This window comes from Astatotilapia calliptera, chromosome 4, assembly GCF_900246225.1.
Source record: "Astatotilapia calliptera chromosome 4, fAstCal1.2, whole genome shotgun sequence".
Classification (NCBI taxonomy): Eukaryota; Metazoa; Chordata; class Actinopteri; order Cichliformes; family Cichlidae; genus Astatotilapia; species Astatotilapia calliptera.
In genome coordinates this window covers 25,129,091-25,154,448 of record NC_039305.1, presented here as the reverse complement: position 1 = coordinate 25,154,448, position 25,358 = coordinate 25,129,091, and the positions used below count along the sequence as shown (strand labels likewise).

Genomic DNA, 25,358 nt, shown 5'->3' with positions numbered 1-25,358 from the left:
GCATCCCCCCCCTCCATTCAACTCACAACACACATCCTGCTGCCACTTCCCCACTACCCACACAGGAGTGAATACAGACATATATTAATCTATCTCACACCTGCAACGTGTCCTGCTGTGCCTCCTATATAAAAGTCTTTCCACACTTTGAGCCGCTGTGCTGCGGGGGCCTCTATATTCTGTGTTTTTTAGAAAGAAAGATGCTAAAGGAATGTCTGATACACATGTTGTGCACATTGCTGACCTTAAGCACACATTTAAGCCTTCAGCTGGCTCGCTTATCAAAAGAAACACACAAGAAAGCTTTTACATTTGTAAATCACTGGCGTACCGAGCAGACAGACACCAGTAAGGAGTGTGAAGGTCAAAGCAGCGGCGCTAAGACTGCAGGAGAAACGTGTTCCTACCTAGAATATTCATGCCTAATAGAGAAGCTGAATAAACAGGACTCTGACAGAAAATGGTTTTCTTTAGTATTCAGAAGAGAAGTGGATAGTTTGTTATACAGAAGGCATGCTGCTGACCCTTTGCATCGCCACTCAGTGATGCTCAACAGCATCTCGAAATGACTGACAGCACAAAGAGGCCGAGAGGAGGATGCAATACAAGCAAAGCTTTTCACCTTTTGTAATGTTGATTTATAAAATCAGCCAAGTCGCTGAGTCTCTTGTTGGGTGTCGGCTCTGATTTAGAAAAAAAAAACTAATAAAAGTGATGCTAAAGTAAAAAAAACAAAACAGTATGTTGTGTGATGATGCTAAAATGTGCACTGTGCAAAATTACCCTCTCTAAGCCTGGATACAAGACAGCATGTTGATATTACTGTAGGCAGCAGGCATGTTGCTCACTCTCTGCTCTGCTCCAGGGCATCAGAGACAATAACCCAGTTTCCACTGCAAGGGCCGAATAGCCAAACAGAACTTGTTCGTAATCTGCTGCATGTCAGTGAAATTCCATCTCAAAATACACTGTGATTTGTTTTGTTCCTTATTGCCAAAGGAGATCAAACAGACAAATGTTGAAAACGGTCTCATTCCAAAATGAAACTGGAAAAAAAAAAACTGGCAAGCGCTTTTAAAGTAATGGCATGAAAATAAAACATGACAGGGGTTACTATCAGTTACTAGAGCACTCTGAAATGAAATCCCTGCACTGTAAATCTGGCTATGCTATTACATTTACATTTAATCATGCACCCTGCAATCTTGTGATGGAAAAGTGATTGAAGATTCGCTGGCTACGGGTCAGATTACTCGTGAAAATGTTGCTTGAAGTGGTCAGAACAAATAGTAGGCCGATACTGCATGGGTATCTGCACTGTAATCGGACGACTGTTACTGAGAGTCAAGATGCTGATATCGGTATAGGAAGCAGCTCGTTCTCAAACCTCAGCACTGCTTTGGGCCAAGGGAGATGTTGTTTGTCTCCATACAAGCATGCACTGCTCCCATATATAGCCGCAGAGCTACAACACTGTTTAGATCCATGTAGGTCAGGTGCAAATCTATGTACAGTGATGAGGAGAGAAATAAAAGGACACTTTGGAAGTTTCAGCTGTGAAATCACAGTATTGTTGTGGTCAACAATGAATCCATTATACTGCATAAAAACGGTGTAGCTTGGCAACCAACACCAACAGAAGATAAATGCAGTAAAGAGTTAGCAAACATGCAGTTCAGACATACAAAACCAGCGAAATTTGAGCTGTTGGCTAAAGCTGCGTTCGCTTATAATGAAAGCAGACGTTTGGAGCTCGCAATTTAAAAGAAGAATCTGCCGTGCAATGCAAAAAAGAGACATCAAGAGACGTATCATTAACAATTGTTGAACTGCATAAAGCTGGAGAAAGTCAGAAAAACGCATCTCAGAGATTTTAGATACTGATCAGCCCACAGGTGCACAAACTGTCTGTAAAAGAGATGATTAAGTTTTATGGGCTCCAAAATGAAAAGAATCCAAAAGCACAGCACAAAACTGCTCAGTCAGTTAATTTTGTTTTTAAAAAAGCACAGATTAACAGACCGGGGCTGGGTAAAAATCTGCCTTTATTACTGTTCCGGTCACAGATGGGTGTTGTCCTTGAAGGTCCACAAGATTTACTGATGAAACTGAGGTTGAGGAGTGTGTACGGCATAAAAAGGGCTTCATACAGTGCCAACACGAAATCTTCCTCCATACAGTGAAGAGAGTGTCATGATTTGGAGGCGGTTTGATGCCTCTACACAGCTCGCCATCAGTTTTTATCAAAGCATATTAACCCTGTGAAGTCTGAGCGATGAAAAAAAGGCCAGAAAATTCACATTTTTAGAATATCAGTTTGCATATATGAGTGCAAATTATTGCTCACAATAAACAAACGCACATATGGGGGGGTTATGGTTTACTCATAAATCAAATATAATACACTCAAGGTTACAGGGTTAGGCTTTTTTCACACATGCACTGCAGAACTTCCACAAGGATCTGAGCACAGAGCGCTTAATAGCCCAGTGATTTCACAGCTAGTGGCCACCCAGGCGGCTCTCTCACCCAAACCAAACAGCAGACCGCCTCCTGCTGTGTGCTGCCTGTAAGAAAGGACAACTTTGGACAGTGACCCCGGCTGATTCTCCTGACCGTGCACAGGGTTCAGCTTTGCAGGATTATGTCAGGGTGGCTGTCTGCCACCGAAAGCTCTGTAGGAGTTGGCCGATACACCAGGACAATAACCCAAAGAAGTAAATCTTCTGTGGGATCACTTTGACCAAAGAAAATCCATCATTTGGAGTGGCTCCACCAGAGAGTCCAGAGATGCTGTGGAATTATCTCAAGAAGTCGTTCACAGCAGATATCCTGTCTGAGCTGAAGCAGTTTCTTTAAAGGAGAAATTCTTGCTAAAATGCTTTTAGTTGTTGCTGCCAAGGAGGCTCGCCTTTTTATTAAACCCAAGAGTCCACTTACTTTTTCTACAACCACTATGTGTGTGCATTGTGCTTTCGTCGCTTAAGCGCACTGCACCTTTGTCAGTACTTGGGACTCCAACACAGATCTGATCATAGATTACAACCACCGCAGTTCATGCCAGCGTACCACATGTACTGTGTACACAAAGGCCGGCATAAGAAGAGATGCTGCCGTTGCTAAAGCCAGGGTTGGTGCATGAGCTGCGCGTGCAAGGTGAAGGTTTGTGGCGCGGTTGTGTGAGCCGCCTGTTTCATGGTTACATCCATCGGCGGCACAAACACTTCTGTCGACGCAGTCGATGCTACTGGCTAAGTCAGCAAGAAGAGGCGCGGGACAAATTTTGTTGGAAAAAACAAAAAAAGAACAGCACTTAAACAGAAGCACGAAGAGGCTTCTTGATAACAGAAACTCCTGCAGGGTGCAAAAAAAGCTGCGCTTGTGCCCAGAGATAGCTGAGTGGTTAAAGTCGGCCACCCCTGGAGCCTTGTGCGTCGCCCCCCCCCCCCCCCCCCCCCCCCCCGCTGACCTTGGATCAAACGCTGACAAAATACTCTCTTTTCTGTTTAACTCCTTGCTTTTTAGAGTCAAAGGAAAAATCACACCACTAATGAGATATCCATGTAACGATTATGATTTTTAACACGCTAGTGAGCCAGAAAAGCTCATTACCACTTTAGGTACAAACAAAAAAGGGATAGGCAAGAGGCGAGCGCAGAAATATCACTGTAAAAAAAGAACTCGATCACCAACAGCAAAAACACCTGAACAAAAGAAAGGGCCATTTTAATTAGCTCAGTCAGTTTTAAAAGGCATCTGACAGTCCACACATATTAATATGGATGCCTGAAAGACACAAGATTGAACTAACTATAGATAAAGGGGGAAAAGAAAGAAAATCACACTCAAAAATAGCCTCAAAGTCCACCTGACACCAGGAACACAGGCAAAGCTCGACAAATTAAGAAATTAATACCACAAGTCACTTTCTCAAATTGAGGTTAATTAACAGACTATAAGAGGATGTGGCTGTTGGCTCCACTGACCGCAGACATTTTGGATCTTCCAGAATTTGCACTAAGAAGAGATGGTTGGCTATAGAAAGAGAAACACATCATGTTTACTTCAAGTTGCTGTAACAGCAAAAAAGAACTTTGTAAACTCTACACGCACAACCCCAACCCCAACAAACCCTCTGTCCACTGTTAGCACATACAGGTGTTGAATATTGATGTTATTCTCCAAGAACAGTAGGATACTAAGCTCTGTGTTTATACCCGGAGGCCTAAAAATAGTGTTAAAGATCTATAATACACAAGCAACCATCTTGAGGGAATCATCCGCTGTTACATAACAGCCAAGACATATGTCTGTACGACCGCTGTTTTGTACCTCGAGGTGGAAGCATGTTTCAAGACGATAATGGCCTTGATACTAAGTGCTCTATGAACACAGGAGAAACCGGAACATCGCTGGAACTTCAGCAAGCACAGAGAAATAGATTTCCAAGTAAAAAAAATACTCAGAAGTTGGACGGCAGAAATCCAAGGACATGTTAAACTCTGGGGGGAAAACATGACCCTTACATTTTCAAGTAAAACGTGTGGTCGCATAAATCATGTTGTACAAGGAGCAAGATCTAATCGCGCAAACCTGGCCTCTTGTCTTTCTCGCTGGCTTCGCTTCCCGAGATAAAAGTTCGGCTCAGCGTGCTGGAGAATCAACGGCGATGCCCACATGCTGTAGGTAGGTGCTACTATCGACTGGCTCTCATCCAGACCGAGGAGATAATACGGCACAGACGTGATGTTATTGCTTCCACGTTCCTATCGAACGAGGTAACCTTGGCATGAGTAAGAGCACAATGCTAGTACAGTATCAGCTGTGATTCTGTCTGTGTAAGAGATGCACACCACAACGTTAGAGGCATAAATTTTAAACACGAATTACGGCCCATTGTTTGCTGAGAAAACACAGTTACAACGCGTTTAATCTGAAAGCGTCTCTTTAAAAAAGCCATTGGGTTCGTTTATGAGACGCATGCATGTGTATGGGATTGTTTTTTTTGTGTTGTTGTTGTTGATGTGCTAGTTGATGTCCTAGTACAGAGCGTTCTTTCTATTAGCATATTGCATTGTACAAAAGCCCCCCCTCCGTGCCCGGCCGCCTCATGCCAATAAAAGTCTATTAAGCCTGTTTGACTTTGGTAATGCAAATCAGCCTTCAGAGGAGAAGAGAGGAGCTCTGGTCCACCCAACAAGACACAACACTGATGTGCCAGAGAACTAATGCAAATAACTTTAATGCCCAGTGGGGGTTGTTTTAGTGATAATGATAACGATCATAACTTCTGATGCTGAACATTGAAATGGTGTTAGAGATGATCAAAAAAAAGCTCACAAATGCTTGTAGCTGTGTGCAGCTACACTGTACTGCTTTCTACTTCTTTAATGCCTCCTTCAGTTCTTCATCAACCATTTTTAGCTAAAACGGCAATGCATGCGCTAGTCTGTTGGTTACTCCACCACTTCAATAAGGCTTCGTGGATTTTTATGGCACTGGGTATAAACACTCTTGCTGGCTAATATTGACTTTCCAATCAGATGTTATTTAATGCCACTTACAGGCAAAAGAGTCAAATATATCCTGCAAAACATATCATCAGCTACCAGACAGGTTGGCAAAGCGAGCGAGGGTGAGTGTCTTCTTCTCTAGTGCTTGCCATTTGCACGACTTGACTTTAATGCGGTGACAGCTGTTTTTCAGGCAGCACGTCAGCCATATTGGCAGCAGATTTGGAGTTTTTTGAACATCACAAGGGCATAACTGATTGCAACAAAAAATAGTCACCATGGGTAGCAGCATGCACCAGCGGCTACATAACTTCCTACAGAGCTGAATTTAATTTGTAAACTCCAGAAAGTTATCCTGCTTTCTGCCACAAGTTGTTTAATGGTTAAAGGCTATGGTAAAAATAAAAGGGAGCATCCAAATTCAGCGATTTCCCCGTGATTGCGTTTCGTTTTTGCTGTTCGATACCATTTGAAAGCACTTGCAGCTTCTATCATTAGGGTGAAGGAAACACAAGAGATTGAACTCTATTAATTGTGTGACTCTGTTATATTTAAGTATCCTGTTTGCAGTTTTAACAGTGTGATTATTTATTTATTTTTACTAAATCCATTGTCATTGTCACATCAGAGTCTGAACATTCGCAGAAAATTGCAATCCCCCAAATTGCTGGAGCATAGTGAATCATTCCAGTAATTACAATACAAAAATATGGCTACCATCTATTGATTATCAATGCAAGGATGAAGCGTATTCGTGATGTGCTGGCAGCCCAGTCCTTCGCGCTGTACTGATAGTGTCCACAAAGTGAGCAATATACATGCCGGAGGTGTATTTTTCCTCTCGGAGTATTGTCTATTTATCACGTCTGACTCATATGTCTGTGTACTGTATCTGTAAATGTGTTTGTATGGAAGCTGAAGGCCAGGCAGATTGCCTGCCGGTCGACGCGCTAGGACGAACTGCGGGGTTGTGGGTAAATGCGGAGAGACAGAGGGAGTGAAGACTAAAGAGGAGGTAGTGTTTGCTGTAATTTAGGAGAACAAGGGAGGGGATGGGCAATATTTACATTCATCACAGGAGCTCGCCTCGCTTCAATTCACATGACGTGAGAAAGTGAGAAAGGGGAAGGAGAGCGCCGAGCGGTTTGAGATAAAAAAAAATAGAGAGGGAGAGACGAGACAGAATGGGGTTGAGCAAAAAGATCTTTTTTGTGTTTGTTTTCTTTTTTTTTTAAATTCTACCCCAGAAATACTTTAGTGAAGAAGCATCTATAAATACAAGGCACCGGGCTTTCAAACCTGAGCAAATATGATATTCTTGCCAGTCAAACAGTGCATTTTTCTATTTGTAATTATCGGGTAAACCACAGTGCCCTTTGAGCAGCTTTTAAAACAAACTGCACAAAAAAAGAGGAAAAATGAGCTCGCTCCTGTGATTTCACCATCTGCAAACTCACATCCAAGCACGGATTTCGATTTATTTACCGTAATGATTACATTCACTGCAGAGCTGCGTTTCTCTTCCCTCCTGATCCGCCCGTACGTTGCGGGGAACAAACGGGGTCTGGCCTGCTTCTTTCCCACCTGGAATCCATCTTGGGGAGAAAACCTTACACACCCAAAGAGATTGGACTGTCACCCGGGAGGCGCACGGCTTGTGCGGACGTGTGAAAACGTTTGCCATCACGTTTAAGGTATATGTGAGCTTGGACGGCTGCGAACATGGAGGAAGGGGGAAGTTAAGTCAGCATAAACGTGGAAGACAAGGGTGTCCAGGGTTGAATAATTTTTACTCTGCAGGTCAGCAGGAACACATCTGAACATATTGGTCTGATGTATAGGCTGCTGCGTGCAGCTGCAGCTGTGTGTGTGTCACAGCATGTGGCTCTGATGACGGCCAGCTTGGCTCAGCATTGGTGAGTAATTGAGTGAGCACATTGTGGTCTTACGCCTTTCTTGTTCCACATCCCTGCCTCTTGACTACATATCCCTCTCCTTTATCCCTCCATCTGCATTTCTCCTTCCCCTCTAGCATCCTAATTTTGTCTATTTCCTGTCTTCCTCCTCTGCTATTTTTTCTCCCACCAACCGATGCAGGGCTTGTAAGAGAAGAGGCCAAAGGTGAAGCAGAGCGTGGACGCCGTAAGGGCAGGTGAAAGGAGGCAGAACCTGTTGACTAAATAAAGCATCAGGAGGAAAACTTGGATTAAAACTGTTCACAATGACACATGGGCGATAACATTTCCATGTATTGACTGCGCTCAAAGCTGTTACTGTTCTATAAAATGCTATTGTACATATAAATGAATCCAAGCAAACTGCAATTAAAAATAAAATCGACTTACTGATGTCGCGCAGCAGATTTGTTTAATTTATGACCAGCGCAGCGTGACCAAAAGCCTTGATAGAACTTAATCGAATGTGAATATATTTGCTATTATGTGGCATCTATTATTATTAGAAATGGTCTTGTTGGATCATCTATGATGATCCAGCACTATGAGTTTGCAACCCAAGGAAAAGGGAGTTGTTTTTTTCACTTCCTGTTCTCTTCCGGATGGTTGAGGATGTAGGATCTTCACCTTACAGTACAAACTACCTTGAGAAGACTGTTGTTAAAGTTTGGTGCTATGCTAATTAAAGTAAACTGAATATTAGCACCGGTTTAGCTCGCCAGCTGAGCAGGCGACCAGACCGATCGTGACCCGAGGCCCTCCGTCTTCTCCCACTCTCTCTCTCTTCACTGTGCCTTCTAATAAAGAAGCCCAAATATTTAATCTAATGGAAATGCATTCAACCATCTTCTCCGTATTTTCTCTCGCTCATATCCAGAGCACGTTGAAATCATACTTGCTGAAGTCGTGGAGGATTTGAGCGCTGACATGACCAGACAGGCAGTGTGAGTCACACAGAGCGATCCTCCTATCTCAGACTGTACCTCTCGACTCGCAGACTCTGAAACCAAGTTGCTACTGCATAAACAGACCTCGAGTCTCAGCGCCGTGTTCAGCGGCAGTTTCATTTTGCTCTTGCGCCTCGTCACGACGCCAGAAAAAAGCACTCAGAGACTGACACGCAGTTTAAAAGTGGTGAATATTCATGACTATCCTCATGAATATGTATGTTTTCTTAGAGTAATTACTATTATTTCTGTTGTTTTGTTTTTTATTTCTTTAAATGCACGTGATGATTTCCATCTTGTACCTTTCTAACAGACTGGGAAACATGAGCTGAATGTTTTTGTTTTTGTGACACAAAACTTGGCTAAATTTGACCAAGTAGTACAAACTAAAGTCTAATTCAGATGCTGCCAAGTTTTTCAGTGCTCCTGCGCCTTCCCAGTAAATATACTCATAAGGCAACTTGAGTGAAGAGCCGATCTATGTTCAAATCATACTCACTACACCTTTGACCGGGACTCTGATCAGTGAGATGAACAATCATGGATCAGCTGGGAAATGTCAACAGGGCAATGTCATAACCTTGCACCGGGAAGAGCAGCAGAGATTGTGACTGGACAGATATAAAGACTTGTAGGGAAAAGGATCATCCTAGATCCTGCAGATGTAGCAGGAAGGTGTAGCTCTTCATCAGTATCCCAAGTGTCGTTAGACAGTAATTAACTAGAGTTCAGAATTTGCACCGCTTCTGTCCCCTCTCCATATATACTGTATAGAAAAGGACTGACTCATCCCAGCCTATGAACAGATAGCGGTACATTCCCTTTCCACCCCTGAATCAGGGCGGAGGCAGGCAGAGATAAGACTAATAAGAGTCCCAGCAAAGGGCTGGTGTAAAGGTCCACAAGAGGCTAGGAGGGAAGGATGGAGGTTGGAGAAGGGGCGGATAAGAAGGGAGGAGTTGCTTAGATCATGGTGGCAGTGGTTGGGTGAAGTGGGAAAAGGATGGGAGTGTTCGATTATTTGTGTCTAGAGGAAGGAGACGTTTGGGTGTAGAGGCAGTAGTCATGAAAGGAAAGTACAGAGGGACAGAAGATGAGGCTGATGCAGGTAGTAATAAAGTAAGAGGGAGAAGAGGAAGAGGACGGGGAGAGGCTGAGGCAGGGTGTAAAGGCATGTCTAAAGGGATGGCTGGTGTGGAAGGAAAAGGTGTGGTCCCATACCGGAGGGACAGAGAGTGAAAATTAAGAAAAAGGAGGCCAAGTGAGGAGGAAAAGAGAGGGGAGGGGCGAGACTGAGACAATGCCTGAACCTGAGGGGAGGTAAAGAAAAGGAGGCAAGGGATGGATGAACTGTCCCGGTTTAATGCACCATTCCTGACAAATTTCGCTCAGTTCTGCCGGCACCTGAGAACAGGGAGAGGCAGGTGAGTGACAAGGTGTGGAAAACAGGGGGCAAGGAAGGGGGATTAACCCATACATCTAGTGTAAATCTGTCCGTCTGGCTCATGAGCTGCCACGGGACGAAGGAGACCATCTACAACAATCCAATTTCACAAATCAAGACGGAGAGGAAGAGTAAAACAGCAGAACGTTACAACCTGATGAATGAAAAGACCGACAAATCAGCATTCAGCGTTTTTTTTTCTTTAATCAATCTTCAGGTATTAAAATAAATTAAAAATCACAGAGTGAAAAGTGAGTCAGGTTCAGAGAGGGAGAGGTGCAGAATGAAAAGTTGTGGAGCAGGTTTAAAAATGGCCACATTCTAAATGGTCGGAGTAAATTGAGACCAACAGGGTTAGAAAATAGGACACATAAATTTAGGGCTCTCGATACTTTTCACTACCTCTTCCTAGCTCCCTCTCTCGCTCGAGGAAAGGAAAGGGGAACACACACACAGTGGGCTGTCACATTTTCTAAACCAGGACAATGAGAAGGTAACAGACTACTGAGGGGACATTTCCATGCAGAAATTAAGAAAACTTTCTATAGTTTTGGATTTATCCTCTTCCTGTAAAGCTGGGGTGTCAAATATAAGGCCCGGGGGCCAGAATAGGCCCGGCAAAGACTCCAACCCGGCCCATTGGAGTGTGTTGGAAAATGTAAAGGAGGGCACAAAGTTGGGAAATTTAACCTTATTTTAAGACGTTTTGCAGCTCCCCCATATTTCATACTAATTAAGGTAATTAAGTAACAGTTAAACAACCAAATGGCTGTTTTTTCACTGTCAAACTGAGAAGTTTCTATTTTCTTACAAAGAGTTACAAAACAAAAAATGTTTTCTGTGAATTGACCAAAACTATCTGTTTTATTTTTATTTTAAGTCTGGGCAATGACATGCGTTTTTATGCATCATTACACATTTATTTCTTATAGTTTAAGCCCAAAAAGTCATGCTGGCAGATTTCTTTCATTTATTACAGCAGTATTTCTTTATCATGAGGCATACAGTTGAAATTGCACTTCTTTTTTCTACGTTATGATATCTCAGGGATTAAAAGTGTAATTAAACTTCTTTACACTGGCAGAAAGGGTGAGCTACAATGGTCTGGCCCATTTAAGATCAAAGTAGGCTGTATGTGGACCACGATGTAAATTTCGGGATTCAGCTGAGCGTTTATATTAGCATTTTTTTGTGTAACAGTAAAAAGTATATATACAATCTCAAAACACGTGCAAAGTTCCAGAAAAGGAACTCTCCCAGTAATCTTTCTGCATTTGAAAGCAGCCGTTTGGGACACTGCTACAGGCACACAGACAGTAAATGAGCTGACCGAGATGCACCTGGGGATGAAACCAAAAAAAATAAGGAAAAGAAAGTAAAGAGAACATAGCTGGGATGAAAGGATAGATCAGAAAGCTGTTAGATGGGGTTCAATATGCTTTGCTGGACACAAAAAAATAATAAAATCCACAAATGAATTGAACAATTAGAGGCGAGGGACACAGATGAGAGACTGGAACAGACAGAAACAGAATGGGGGGGAGGCAAGAAATAAAAACAGACAAAGAGAAACTCGGAGAGAGAGAGAGCGACGTCAGGCAGAGGAACACTCGCTTTTTAATTCTCTTATCGTTTACAAATTGCTCCTAATTGCATCTATGTTTTAGCGAGGACGCGGTCCTGCCAAGCCGAACGGCACATTACATTAATAGAGTACAGGACCTCGGTGATTGCTACAACAATAGGTGCTATTGTAGGACATTAATTGGGAATATAAATGCAGAAACGTTTATGTTCAACCGCCCCGGATAAAAACCCCAAGAGGGCACGGTGAGCGTACAGAAACGACGCCTAAACAAGTCTGTTTCTTTTGGGGCCCAAAATTTGAAAGAACAGCTCCTCCTAACTATAGGGTAAAACGTAAACACAGAGAATGACCGGAACATGCTTCTTCAGAGGTACGGGCGTTAATTGCACCACTGAACTCCCTCTTGGCGCTGTGATTAAATGGTTCAACTGGCTTACTTGCGCACTCCACGGCAATTACGTCTGGCTCCGGTTCAACATCAGCCCGGTCTCCTCTGAACACAAAGGCACGCAGACGGGGACGACTCGCGCTCGTACACAAAATTGCTCTCTCTCTCTCCCCTCACAAAAGGCTCGGGACACCCGCAGTGCAAATGACCACGTTTGGAGCGGTGAAAACAGCTGAATTATTTGGGCAAAAGTTAATTGATCGCATCCTGCTGTTTGGCTTCTGAAGAAAGCTGCCAGTCGCACAATGGATGCGAGGGAACAGATTTGTTTGTGTGCCCGAGCGCCCGAGCATCCCCCCGTGGATGCTTTGTGTGTGGATGCGATGGTGTCGTGGAAACAGTTTAGACTTTCTTAGAATATCTGTTTAATATGCATCCATTAATCCCCCTTGTGACACATGTTACTGTACATTTATGGAGGGAAAAAAGCATGTGTGCCATCATTTTGCATCCTCCTGCATGTGTGCAAATGTTATTCATATTATATTACAGTTTCCAGTAATCAGGGTTGGCTGCGTTCCCCTTTTTCTCGTTAATTGCTGACGATCTTATAGCTAAATCCTATGCACAAGCAGATGCTATCTCCCTCCTAATCTACAACGACTGCCTCCTCCCTCAGATTGGTTCACTATTCTTGTTGCGTAGTGGCCCTGGGGGTGATCGGCAACAACTACAGCTATTTGTGCCACTACAAAGCCGTACCTTCTAGACAAGCTGAGGAAAATAGCGCCGCATGTCTTGATAATATGAGCATTAGCCAGAGCTTTAGATCATGCTGATTACTGCAGTCCAACAGACACTGTAGTGCTACAACAAACAGGGTGGTGCTGGAAATCACTAGTGACAAAAGGACTGGCAGCTACAGTCATGTTGGCTACATAAACACAAACACACAGATGCCTATAGACCCGCACGCACTTAAACAGTTAGATGAGTGCCTGTGTTTTCTCTTTGGTTATCTTATCCAGTCTTTCACAGATGTGCGGACAGCTGTGCTCGATCCGTCTTCTTCTTCTTCCTCTTCCATCCTCCTCCATCCAGGCGTAGGCAGATTCTCTTTTTGTTTGGATAGATGGCAACACCACTGCTGCAAATAGGTCTGTGTCGCTCCCCGACTCCCCTCTCTCCCTGTTTTCTCAGTCATGTGGCCATCCACACAAAGCACTCATCCTCTTATTTATCGTCATGCCTTCCCTCTTTCCCTCCCTCCCTCATTGATCTTACTCACTGATATAGATGTGAGAGTCTTAATGGAGGCTTAATAGTAAAGGTAAGGAAATCCCAGAAAGTTGATTCTGTTGTGGACACAGTCGGGTTTTTTGCTTTTGGGTGGGGGGTACCACGAATCTCGGGATGTACCACAATTCATTGTTCATGTTAACTTCCTAGACAAACACATAAAGTTAACCAGGGAGGGACCAACACATACAGAGCAGTATTTAAGGTTTGACTCGTATCATCATCCACTGGAGGATAAACTGGGCATCATCAGGAGGCTACAACACAGAGCGAACACCGTTCCTGCCAGACACAACAGCCAGGGAAGGAGGAGAACAACATATCAAAGAGGCCCTGAGTAAATGTGCTTATCCCAGCTGAGCGTTTAACAAAGCTGCGAAGAGGCCAAAAGAAAGCTCCGGGTGATTCAGAAGAGAAGAAGAACGAACGCTGCCCAAGCAAAAACCATTGGTGATCCTTTATGTGTCAGGAGTATCGGAACAGCTGAGATGCATTTGTTCAAACCCCAAAATGCTACAAAAACGGGTTCACCCGAAGGATCAGGTCCAACAGCATAAACTGGGCAATAAAGTGTTTGTGGTTCCTGGGAATTATATATCAGGGAAACCAAGGAACCTCTGACAAAGTGGATGGCACAAAATAGAAGAGCAACCTCATCAGGATAAGACGCTGCTCTGTATTTACACCTAATGGGCCTGTAAGTGTAAAAAGAAGGCTTGGTTCTTGGTTTGAATGAGGAGTCAAAGAGTCCATTTACGTGAAAAGGGAATGACCATCGTTGAACCAAGGAGGGGATCTACAATGTGGTTACGGTTGGTGGTTGGTTTGTTGGTGGTTCGATCCCTGGCTGCTCCAGTCTGCATGCTGAACCTTGAGTGTCAATTTTAGAAAACGCTTAGACATGGAAGAAAACGCTTCTGTAAATGAGACATGGATAAAATGCCTTAATTTTTGAGTAGAAGACTCATTTCCCGCAGGCCTCCTTGTATATTGAGAATCAAGAACCTAAGCTTGTGACTTATTGTTAGGCAAAGGTTTTACTTTTAGTTTTAATGTCCTAATGGAACTGTGTACCGTTTATATGAGCTGGGACTGAAGGAGTCACTTGGTTGAGTGATGAAACTTTCTGGGAGATGTGAGTACCCTTTGCCTTGATCCATCTCTCACCTTTCCCCTCTTCATCCGCCTTTTTCCTCATTTGGTGCTAATATGGACCCACCTGGATTCCTCCGCCCATGCCTTTCATCTATTTAACTCTTCCACTTTCATGCTCATACACAACAAATGTGGAAGCTAGAGTCCCACTTATTCCTGGGTAATTCCTTCACTTGGAGCTTTTTGCTTGTTACGGATGTCAAACGAGTCTTAGTGTTTTGGGTAATGATCTCTGACTGTAGGCTATATCAAAGATGGATGTAACTGCTGTGATGTCACCTACTGCTTTGTGAAACCTTGAGTTGAGCTGGAGTTTAGGATAAACTATTACTAAAGTTAACTGCACATTAAAACAGATATTTGGTGTTGTCCACGTGTGCACGTGTATTTTGGTAAACTCAGCTTTTCATTTGCATCTTGGCAAATGAGATGAGCTACTCACCATTGGTGTCTCAGCTGCAAATAGCCAGATATGATGGCGAGTCTGACTGAAACAACTGTGTGCAGTTTCACACCACAGATAATCCTACATTTTGAAACATAGTATCACCGAGATTTCTAAAAAAAATTTCTGCAATGATTCCAAACGAGTGCGCTCATGAACTCTGCAGGAAAATATTGTGGAGGTCAGAACAGAAAGCCATTATCGCATAGACTTTTATAGGACGTCTTTGCGCACCCACAGCTATCGCCATCTGGTGGTTTTCAGACAGAATGCAGGTTTTTAGCATTGGCGTTTTTCCGACCCCAAAGCTACGTCCGTGTTTTCCGCTGTCTACTGTCTACTGAACATGTGATTCCACGAGGATCCGCTCACTTCTGGAGTCAGCCTTTAATTTAGGGAACTGCAGTTTCAGCCCCAAAGCATGTTCCTTGGTAATGATACTGCTTTGTAAGTAACACTCATGCATGCATGAAAAAGAGCATTTTTCTGATAAAGATCCAGTTTGACTCTTCACACTTACTCTCCTGCAGAGTGCCCGTTTTATGGAATTATCTTGTACCAGTCCTGAAAACTCTCCTCTCCAGCACACACTAAAACCCCAAACACAACATTCCCCACCTTCTCCGTCGTTTCCTGTTATCATCTTTCCTCGGATGTGTAATGAAAAAGGAGGGGTTATGCTGTCAACTGTAATAGCAGCATTTGGCCTTCAGTCTTGGCGGATGCACTCATTTGTGTGTGTGTGTGTGTGTGTGTGTGTGTGTGTGTGTGTGTGTGTGTGTGTGTGTGTGTGTGTGTGTGTGTGTGTGTGTGTGCGCGCGAGCATGTGATGATTAGGAGCCCTAAGATAAACGCCCCGTACTCCATCCCTATTTCCCAATCTTTGTCAGTCCATTTCCTGGAGATGCTCTCTCAGAAAAAAACACACAAATACCAAAAGCCAATTTTTCTTAAGCTCTATAACTCTGCCTTTCATTTTATCTTCCATACTTTATCGCTTTTTCTCCATCGCAGCTGTCCGCGAGAGAGGAAACTTTCCCCCTCTCTCTTTATCTCTCTCAGCACCTACCACTCACTTTTAGACACAGTATCCCCCCCTTCCCCTCAAGTCTGAATGGTCTTAAACTGACTACTTTTGTGCCCTCTGGCCACATCTGCCCGTCTCGTCTACAGGCAGCCCCCATCTGAACCCCACCTGATCCACGTCCCGCCTCTCCCTTCCTACCCACTTTCCCTCAAAGTAGAATTTAGTCCCCTCAGTCTCATTTCCTCCCCCCGCTATCTCAATTTCTCTATTTTCACTCATGTATTTTGCGTTCCCTCCCTCTCCTGCCTTCTGATCCTTCCCTGCTATACTTTCGGCACTCCGTTGTCTCAGCCCATTAGGCAGACACAAATCCGTTCGGGGACACTGAGCCTTGGTGCGACCTCGTCCCTCCTGACTCCCCCAGACCTCAGCGCAGCCAGGAGGAAGCTCTCAGGGGAGGCAGTCTCTGGCTTGCAGTTGGGGGAAATCCATTTAATCCTTCTCCACAAAACGCTGCTCTTTTTCCACCGCGTGGTGCACTTAGGGCCACGTGCACTTAATTAACAACACCGCTGCTGCACACACACACAAACATGTTCACACGGGCCCATTCCTTCTTTCTCGTGGATTTTCTTCAGCCTGTGTTTTTGCATTCGGTGAAGCACAAATAGAAATTTTAATATTTAACACAGTTGGATGACGATTGGAGTTCTTGAAATGATTTATACAGTTTTGTTTTCTTTAAAAAAAATGTGATTAGCAGGTCTGGGTGTGGGGGTGCGTGTCTGTACGAGGACTGAACTGTGAGCATAGATGTGTCCGCCAAGCAGCAGTGTCTGCAATTGGAGTGGAGCAGTTTTAAATGGGAGCAGACGGTTCTCTGCCACTTCGCTCCTTAGAGCTCTAATGAGAAGGAACAGAGAGAAGAGTTTCAGTGGTGGCCGCTGGCCTCGGCGTGTCACTGCAGCTCACATCTCTGCTGGCGCAACGACCTGTTGTCACCAAGAGGGTACGCGGACAAACTAGAGGATGACTACATGAAGACGTGAATGGCAGAGATAAGACTGAGACACCAGGTTTCACTCTCCGTCATAGATCTATACTTTTTTCCTTAACTGTGTGTGTGTGTTTTTCCCAGCCAGCACCAAATGAATGAGCTGATTTTGAGAAGCGGAGTCCAAATCCAGATCCCAGGCGGACACAGATAAAGCAGCAGCAGATTGTTTTATCCCATTAGGCAGGGCGTAGTAAATAGGCAGAGATCTAGCTCTCTATTCTGGTGCAATCTCCAGCTGATCCTGTCACTGGCATCAGCTCTGTTGGCACTTTGTCTTTCAAGTGAGACACCCCAGCTTAGCATTGCTGTCTGTCTGTCTGTCTGTCTGCATGTCTGCAAACAGGAACAGGAAGGTGGTGGAGGAAGAGTCAAGAAGCCCTCTGTTACAGTCAAGCTATGCTTTCTCTGTTTTATTGAGGCTTCATTATAACATAAAATTACACGAAAGTGCTTTGTGTCATTTTTAAGTCATACTTGCACACATGAATAGTGCAGAACCACAGTTTTTTTACTCTTACTGCCAAATACAAACTCACCTATTTGATAGCAGACGTTTAAGGCCAGGGTTGCGTTCCATCACCTAGGCTACGTCTGGAGACTTTAAATCCATATTTTGTTGATTGGAAAACGTAATCAATCCGTGACAAGATTTCACGGGGGGAAAGCAGTGGGAACAGCGTGATTGACAGCAGCCAATCGGAAATGAAACGCAGCTGAGATTTAAGGTTAGAGTGAGGACTGGCCTTGTGAGAAGCAAAAACAGCGTTACCTTCTCCTCCAGCGTGCCAGTTTGATAAGTTGTCTGTGCCGGTCACCCAATAACAAGACAAGAATTGGAGGTGTACATGTGGTTTGGCATAATTGGATATTTTGTATTTTAATATTAAGACACAGCCTACACATAAATGGTGCTAATTCCTTTTTACAAAAGCTGTCCTCTTGTGTGGAAGTGACCTACCTTGGCAGCCATGATCATGGAGGAGCCTCCGCGTACTCCGAGAATGGGGATATGCGTCTGGGCTGAAATGAAGTCCAGGATCTGGGCGATGGCCTCCTGGTCAGTGTCATCCCCAAACACCACGCCCTGTAGCCAGTGCTCCGTCATGAGGTCGCAGATGCTCTTGATAATGCTCTTAGGGTCAGTCTCATTCATGGTCAGCACTTCAACATTCGGCGCCATGTGAATGAAGTCTTCCTTCTCTCGGGCCCCGGCCAGCGCCACTTCACTGGAGTTGCCCACCAGAACGACAGCGATGCTGAAGACGTGCAAGATGTTGGGCAGGGCCATGTGGTGGGGAGGAGGCTGAGGGATGGGAATATAGTGGCTGCCACCGCCTCCTCCGCCGGGCTTGTCTCTCCGTGAGTGGCAGGCCGGGGGCAGGTGGAGAAGGCAGAGGAGCAGGAGAAGGAGGGACAGGCAGAGAGACGAACCGGTGCGGTGGTGGTGGAACGGCGGCGGGGGTGGATGTAGGGTTCGGACCCGTTCTTGCTCCTGAGCAACCGAGGGGGTGCCAGAGCAAGCCCTGGCATGGCCGCAAGGTGGGGAGCAGCCGCGGCATCCGCAGACAGGCATGGTGTAGGAGTGGGAGAGCAATACCTGCCGAGACAAGGAGGAGAAGAAGATGGAGATAGGAAAGAGAAGAAAAGGAGGTAGGCAGAGATTTGACAAAACAAGATGACAGAGAAGAAGGAAAGAGAAAAAAAGAAGCGGGAGATGAAGAGAAACAGAGGTTAACAAATGAACTGCCAATCAGGGCTGGATGCATCATATGAATCAAAGCATAATTTAATGTCAGTTCAAAGAAATGGGACAAAGAAGGAAGAGAAATATCAAGACAAAGCAAACTTTAAAAGGAAAATAGAGATAAGAGATGAGGTCAAATTTCTGGTATGGATACACAGATCTGATATTTGGATCAGAAATTGGACTGACAGCGATTCGAAAAGCTACATTTCTGCCTTCAGTTCATGCAGTGTTTACTCCACCCATCATCACTTCACCGACTAGTAGGGACGCTAACACTGCTTCAGTAACACTGATAGTGTTCCCCTGTGTGCTTTTCTGTCTGGGTATGATTTTAGTACATTGGCAGCGTGTTTGTGGTCATTGCCATGCTGAAAACGAAGCTGCTGTCAATAAGATGCTTTCTCATGATTGTTCTCATGACTCATAGGTCAGTTTTCAAAATGCTTCTGAAAATGGTTAAGTACAAGGACTGAAAGAAACACTTTCAGAAAGTCTGGAGAACTACTGTGCATGACCACTTTAGAAATTATAACAAAGCCTGGCTACTTGGAACCAACATGCAAAGAAATAAGGGATGGCTCAAGACAAGGAACTAAATCATTGCTTCCTTCACTTCACCTGTGAGTAGTCGGATCTATTTTGTGTATGCGGAAGTAAACAAACGCTGATTGCAGAGAAAAGAGGAACCGCTGCAGCAGTAAATGGGAGCAAAGCAAAAACCTGAGTTGGAGCGAAAGGAGTGCAAATGAAAAAAGGCGAATAAGCCAAATACAGTTTTTGATTCGAGGTGTTTTTCATGTATTGTTTTACTAATAAAATCAGTAAATATATTCTTGGATGTAATAATTTTGTTTTACAACGCTGCGTAATATCAGCGAAGATCCAAACTGTTGGTCATTTTATATTTCATCTTAAACATAAAGCATTGCTTTAGCTGCGCCTCCTCTCACACACCCACAGCGCTGGTTGCTGTCGTCATGATATAGCTTTGTTATATTTGTCTTTTAATGAATATCTAGCTAAAAAAAAATAGATGATATTGATTAATATTCCAGTATCAACACTAACAGAGACACACGCGACATAATGGAGCACAGTTCAGAGTTTTCAAGTATAATCTTACAAGCATCAATTATTCATGTGGACTCCTGAAGCAGCACTATAGTATAAGGATGATATAAACTCTCCCTCCAGATGAGACGGCTGAGAGTGCAGCAGAGGAAGGAGGGACGAACAGAGCGAGCGAACTCAAAAACCATAAAGGGCTGGATGGAGGGAGAGACGGCTCCTCGCCAACTTCAGCTGACTGACTAACTGTCTGGAGCGAGATGACTGACACGCCGACCTGAGACGAGGACAAACCGACTAACGCCGGAATTGATTAAGGGATTGACGGCAAAGGTGCTCGGAGCAGCTCGCGAGGCTTTGATATGATACCCGCCCACCTCACTCAACCCCTATTGGCCTAGTTTAAGCACTTTCACTCGTCTGCTGTCCGTCCCTCCATCCTTTCACCTCCCTCCCACGTTCTACTTGACCGTATCTCTCTCTCTCTTGCCTGCTGTCTGATTCCCTCTTCCCTGCGCATTATTTATAGAGCTTTTCATTAACGAAGATGCAGAGGGGCCAGGTGAGCGACCGAAGGAAAGGAAAAGAGAGAAATCAGCGAGATCCAGAAATGATTCGAGGAGAGGTGAAAAAGACAGCTGGAGCGATGACGCCGGACATGAAAAAGAAGATGTCTGTGTTCTCTACGTGTTTACATCTGAGTGAGTGGGAGGGCATGCGTCCTCTTGAGCTTATCAGCATATAGCTGGTGTAGGTGTAACAGTCGGAGGGAATAGATGTTCACTTTGGTTTCGTGGGCAGACATACCCAGGGCGATGGGGGTGTAGCTTCTCATAAACTTGCTTCTGAGCGGTGTATTGTGCGCGTCTCTTGTACATGACTGCCGCTAACGAGGCAGATGGAAGGTACAAAGAAGAACAAAAAACGCTAAAACAAAGCGACGCTGACAGCTAGTAAGACAGGAAATGACAGAGAGGAAGGACGAGATTGAAAGAGGGATAAAGGGACGGGCGCAGAGATGACAGAACAACTTCTTTAGCCGAGACTAATTGCTGGAGGTTCGTCAGCGCTAATTACAGGTCCCTGTGTTAATAGTCAACTGCACACTACTCTCCAGGAAGGACCCGAGAAGCGGGAGGGATGGATCGAGGGAGGGCTGATAAGAGGCATGAGGAAAGAAAAAAGGAGAGGAGGAGGGCGGGCAAAGGAAACGAAAAGAGAGGCAAACTGAGGAGGACCTCAGTGAGAGGCATAAAAGATTTTTTTTAAAAAGGAGAAAAAAAAGAGGAGCAGGAGAGAGGGGGAGAGATTAGAGAGCGGGATGGAGGAGAAGAGGAGAAACAAGAGGAAAAAGACAAGCCGAGAGGGAGCAAGAGAGAGAGAGATGCCCTCTTTGAATCTGGACTTCTCTGGCAGCACTCTGTTTCCATGGCAACAATTAAAATAAGCCTTCATGCGCACAGACACAGTTGATGGACACAGAGATACACACACGCACACTCACACATTTTGTAATAAGCATTGATCATATAAGTGCAGCAGAAGTCCAGAGCACTGCTGCGCGTCCTTAAAGTGGGTGTAGTTCACACACCAACTTATTACCATTAACATGGAGACCTTTGATACAGCCGGCATGTGAACAAACACACACACACACACACACATACAATTACTTATTTTTATAATGTTCCTCTCCCTTTCTCTCCGCATCACATATATATTACCCTGCAGCCACACACACACACACACACACACACCCCTGGGGTACAGATTATATTAGCCAACGCGCCGTGTAACTCCAACGATCACTCAGAAAGATGAGGCCATTAAAAAGTGCCACAGCGAGCCCAAGCTCACAAAGAAACACAAAATGAAACTGTAGATTACACGGACGAGGCTCCGCCACCAAATGACCCCAATTCGCCGTCGCCCGGCCCTCACATCTCACCCATCATTTGCTCCATTAGCCACACGAGTGCACATCACTGCCATATCAGTTACACACGGATGGATCGTGGATAGCCTCCACCAGCTCAAGGCCATATAGGTTCCACCCCACTCCGACCCCAACCACACACACACACACAAAGGGAAGAACAGTTTTAGAGGGGAACCACCTATAAACACTCATCTTTCTTTGCAAATGAATACCTATCTGTCCTATCTCCTATATGTGAGTGTTGGACCAAAACTTCAGGGACACCACACGTTTATACAGGAGTAACTTTAAGTGTTTAAGTGTGCCCTCCTTCTTTGGCTCTAATGAGAACTTAATTTACAAAATGGACATCATGTTTTATTCAATAAGATGTGAAACTAGCATTAGAGACCATAAACCCATTTCAAATAGTGAGATGAGGTTGTAGATCAAGGAAGCTAAAGGATCATTTTCTCACAGACTTTTATGTAATTGGTCTTTTTGCAATCATTACCGGCTGATCATTACAAAGAATGCAGACTTAAGGAGCTCCTGTTTGGGCTTTACACCATGTTCATCATCTTATATATACATTTATGGTGGGCACTTATGCCGTTCATCATACAGCAGCATAAACACACATATACTTTATTTTGTGTGTGTGCAGGTCAAGATGCTGAGGAGCCAAATATCTTCTGAGTATGCTGGAGCCCATTAACCGATTAATGGGTTAATTAACAGGAAATATATCAGCCTCTTTTATGATACTAAATTAAACTGTTATGGAAATTTTAAAATAGCCAAAGCTTAAAATAAGGTCCAGCAAATTTGCCTCTTAGGGACTATATAAAAGCAAACCATCCACTATCCTAATGACTGGAGTTGCAATGCTGGTGTAATTTGCACAACATATTCTTATAGAGTATGAATCTATGTTTACGGTAAAATGCACAGGATCAAGGACAGGACATTTCTTATAGTCACTATTGCCTCAATCTCCATTGCTGTAATGCCACAAGACATTAGGGGCCTAGAGAACAGTTATAACAGTTCTTACGGTAAATGTTCAATCACTGATCGGTTCCTGGAGTTTGCTGGCTGCCCTCACAAAGAGGCTGCTGTTTTTCAGATCTGGTTTGGAACTATGGATGAATGTTAGCCTGTTGCTAACTCAGGCACATGCACAGCAATATTTATTAACTCTTTTTTACCACTGGTATGTCAGGAGGCCCATTTTACAAGCACTCTTTAGATGACTGTAACTCTGTTACAGTTTGTGCTAGAGACAAAATCCAAATGGTTTCGGAAAGAAGGGAAGACAAGCTTTACAGGGATGTATCACAGCAGCATAAGACACTCCCACTGTCTGAAAGAATTAGCCTGAACACAAACAGAAAAATAGATTTCACCATGTGTGCTTCACATTACCATCATTCCTCAAACATTTTGGGATAGAGAGAAAATTCAAAAGGCTCCTGAAATTATAATATAGGTCCAGGCAGCCTGTTTGATCCTTGGATGATGATGGGTTAATGTGCACTGTCCCTGTTAAAAATAAAAAATAAAAAAACAATCAAATAAAATCAACCAGTTAGGGAATACACATTTTTCCCCAAGTGATTTGGTGTTGCCAGGGCGCCACTGACCGGTCTCTAGGAATGTGTGACTGGGGCCTCACTCAATTAGGCAGGAGGACACTGTTTCCAGTAGTTATGCATCCCAACCAAAAAAGCCTGCTGTTACTAAGTGTGCCCAAATGGCCAATAAACCAGGAAGAGTAGGCCAACACTCTGTGCAGTCTGCAGGTTATGCAGACTGCACAGAGTGTGATGATGAGGACCCAAAACACAGACACAGAAAGCAGGCAGGACATAACAGAAAGTACACAAGGCAAAAACACAAAGCCCCAGAGGAGAAGCACAGTCTGTAACATAAAGTTCAAAAAGGAACCACAAAGTATAAGCACAGGAACACTGATCAAGAAACCACACAGGACATGAAAACAGACACTGAGAAAGACTAAGGAGAAGACCACTATATATACAAAAAAGGGCAACGAGGGGAGCTGGACATAGCTGGGGAAAACAAGACAGCTAAACTGAATCACAAAATGAGTCGGGGGGGGGAGTAAAACTAAAAACAAGGCACAAGGGACAAAATGACTATCAACATAAAGTATGAAAACACCTAAAAAAGAGACAGTGACTTAACAAGAAGACACGGGGAGCACAGGGGAGGAAGGATAAACTGAATACAGGAACAACAAGACTGCAAAACTAAGAAAACCTGAGAATGTAAAACTAGATCAAATCACCCAGGAAATAAAAATCAAGCAGAAAATAAAGCCCATAACTCAAAACGCTGCGCCAAAGACATACGGCTCGTACTGCTGCAGGAATTTGAAAGAGGAAGGGACGCAGATATTGTAGTGCCGTAATTGGCTTCCCTGTTCATCTTTTTGCTGTTATTTTGGGGGCTTTGCTACCTATAAATCACATGCTTCTAACTAACAAAGAGTCCACAGGGTAAATGTTACAGGGAAGGTCATGAAGCTGTCCACTATGAAAAAAAACCCCCAAACACACACAAAATATGCAATCAGGAAAATTGTCTTTCATGTCAATCAGAAAAGACAGTTTCTATTTAATATATCTGACTGAACAGCAATCTGTTCCAATCACAAGATATTCTCCTTTTGCAGCAATAAATCCACACAGGACGAGAAACACTGCTGCCAAGAAACGGTTTGTGTGCTTGCGGGTAGTATAATTGTGTGTATAGCTGATGAATTTAGTTTGAAAGGTTGCGAACAGCACTCGCAGTGGCCTGCTCTCTCCCTAATGCGTTTTTAGAACTGACATTTATGTCTTTTGTCCAAATGAAAGCCAGCAGGAAGAATGTCTCCTCGCCGCTAAGCTTTACTGAAGAGACACCTTTTGATTTGAACTTGATCCGCCGGCACCTGACAATATTAGGAACATCTTCCGATTGTTGGCAGCGTTTTGAGGAGGCGAGCCCCTGCCGCCCCGGGGGATGTGACCGGGCCACATAGCGGGTCACCGCGCAGCATACTGATGAGAGGAGAAATCAGCTGGACGCCAGCATCGCTGCCAAACCTACAATACGTGAGCATGTGATAGAAATGCTTGTCTAATGTGTGAACTCATTATAAACCTGCTCTGATAAATATTCATGCAGACTGTCTGTGCAGCCCACTGTGGAGGTGGAAGGTGCTGTGTGTGTGTGTGTGTGTGTGTGTGTGTGTGTGTGTGTGTGTGTGTGTGTGTGTGTGTGTGTGTGTGTGTGTGTCTGAACATGATGTTCTGATGCAGCCACTCACCAGCCCCCTCAGCAAAGCAGACCGGCCAGGCTTTGCAGTCACATGTTCACTAGGATTCAGGACCAATCTACTGACATAATGGTCTCTATTTCCAGAAAAAGGGGACACTGAAGCACCCATCGTGCCCTTCCTCCCCAATTCCCTCCTTATCTTTCTTCCATTTTAACTCGGTGTAACCCTTTCGTTCTCTCGCTTTATAGTTTTGTCTCTGAACAATGCTTCCTCTCAGTTCTCCCACTTATCTCTCTCTTGTGCTCGCACTCTCTCATCACGCTCTTCTCATTATGTGGTAAGTGTCAGGTTTGTCGATGGCGTTATTTGCATGAAAACTGGAGGACAAAGGCGCTCGGTCATTTTTCACAATTATTGCCCAGTTTTGATATTTGGAAAGACATGCAGACGATGGCATTCAAATGTCTATGGCGCATGTACATTATCTTAACCGCCAAGTCAGGCGCGCTGCGACG

General features: G+C 44.2%; 1 protein-coding gene across 4 annotated transcripts in view; it reads right to left on the bottom strand.

Moving 5' to 3' along the window:
• Positions 1 to 25,358, bottom strand: part of grin2ba (glutamate receptor, ionotropic, N-methyl D-aspartate 2B, genome duplicate a) — a 140,574-nt gene that overhangs the window by 83,925 nt on the left and 31,291 nt on the right. For all 4 annotated transcript variants that reach the window (XM_026165704.1, XM_026165706.1, XM_026165703.1 and 1 more), the window contains one exon: positions 17,777 to 18,415. In XM_026165704.1, the coding sequence (XP_026021489.1) occupies positions 17,777 to 18,415 (639 nt within the window). The remainder of the gene's footprint in view (positions 1 to 17,776; positions 18,416 to 25,358) is intronic.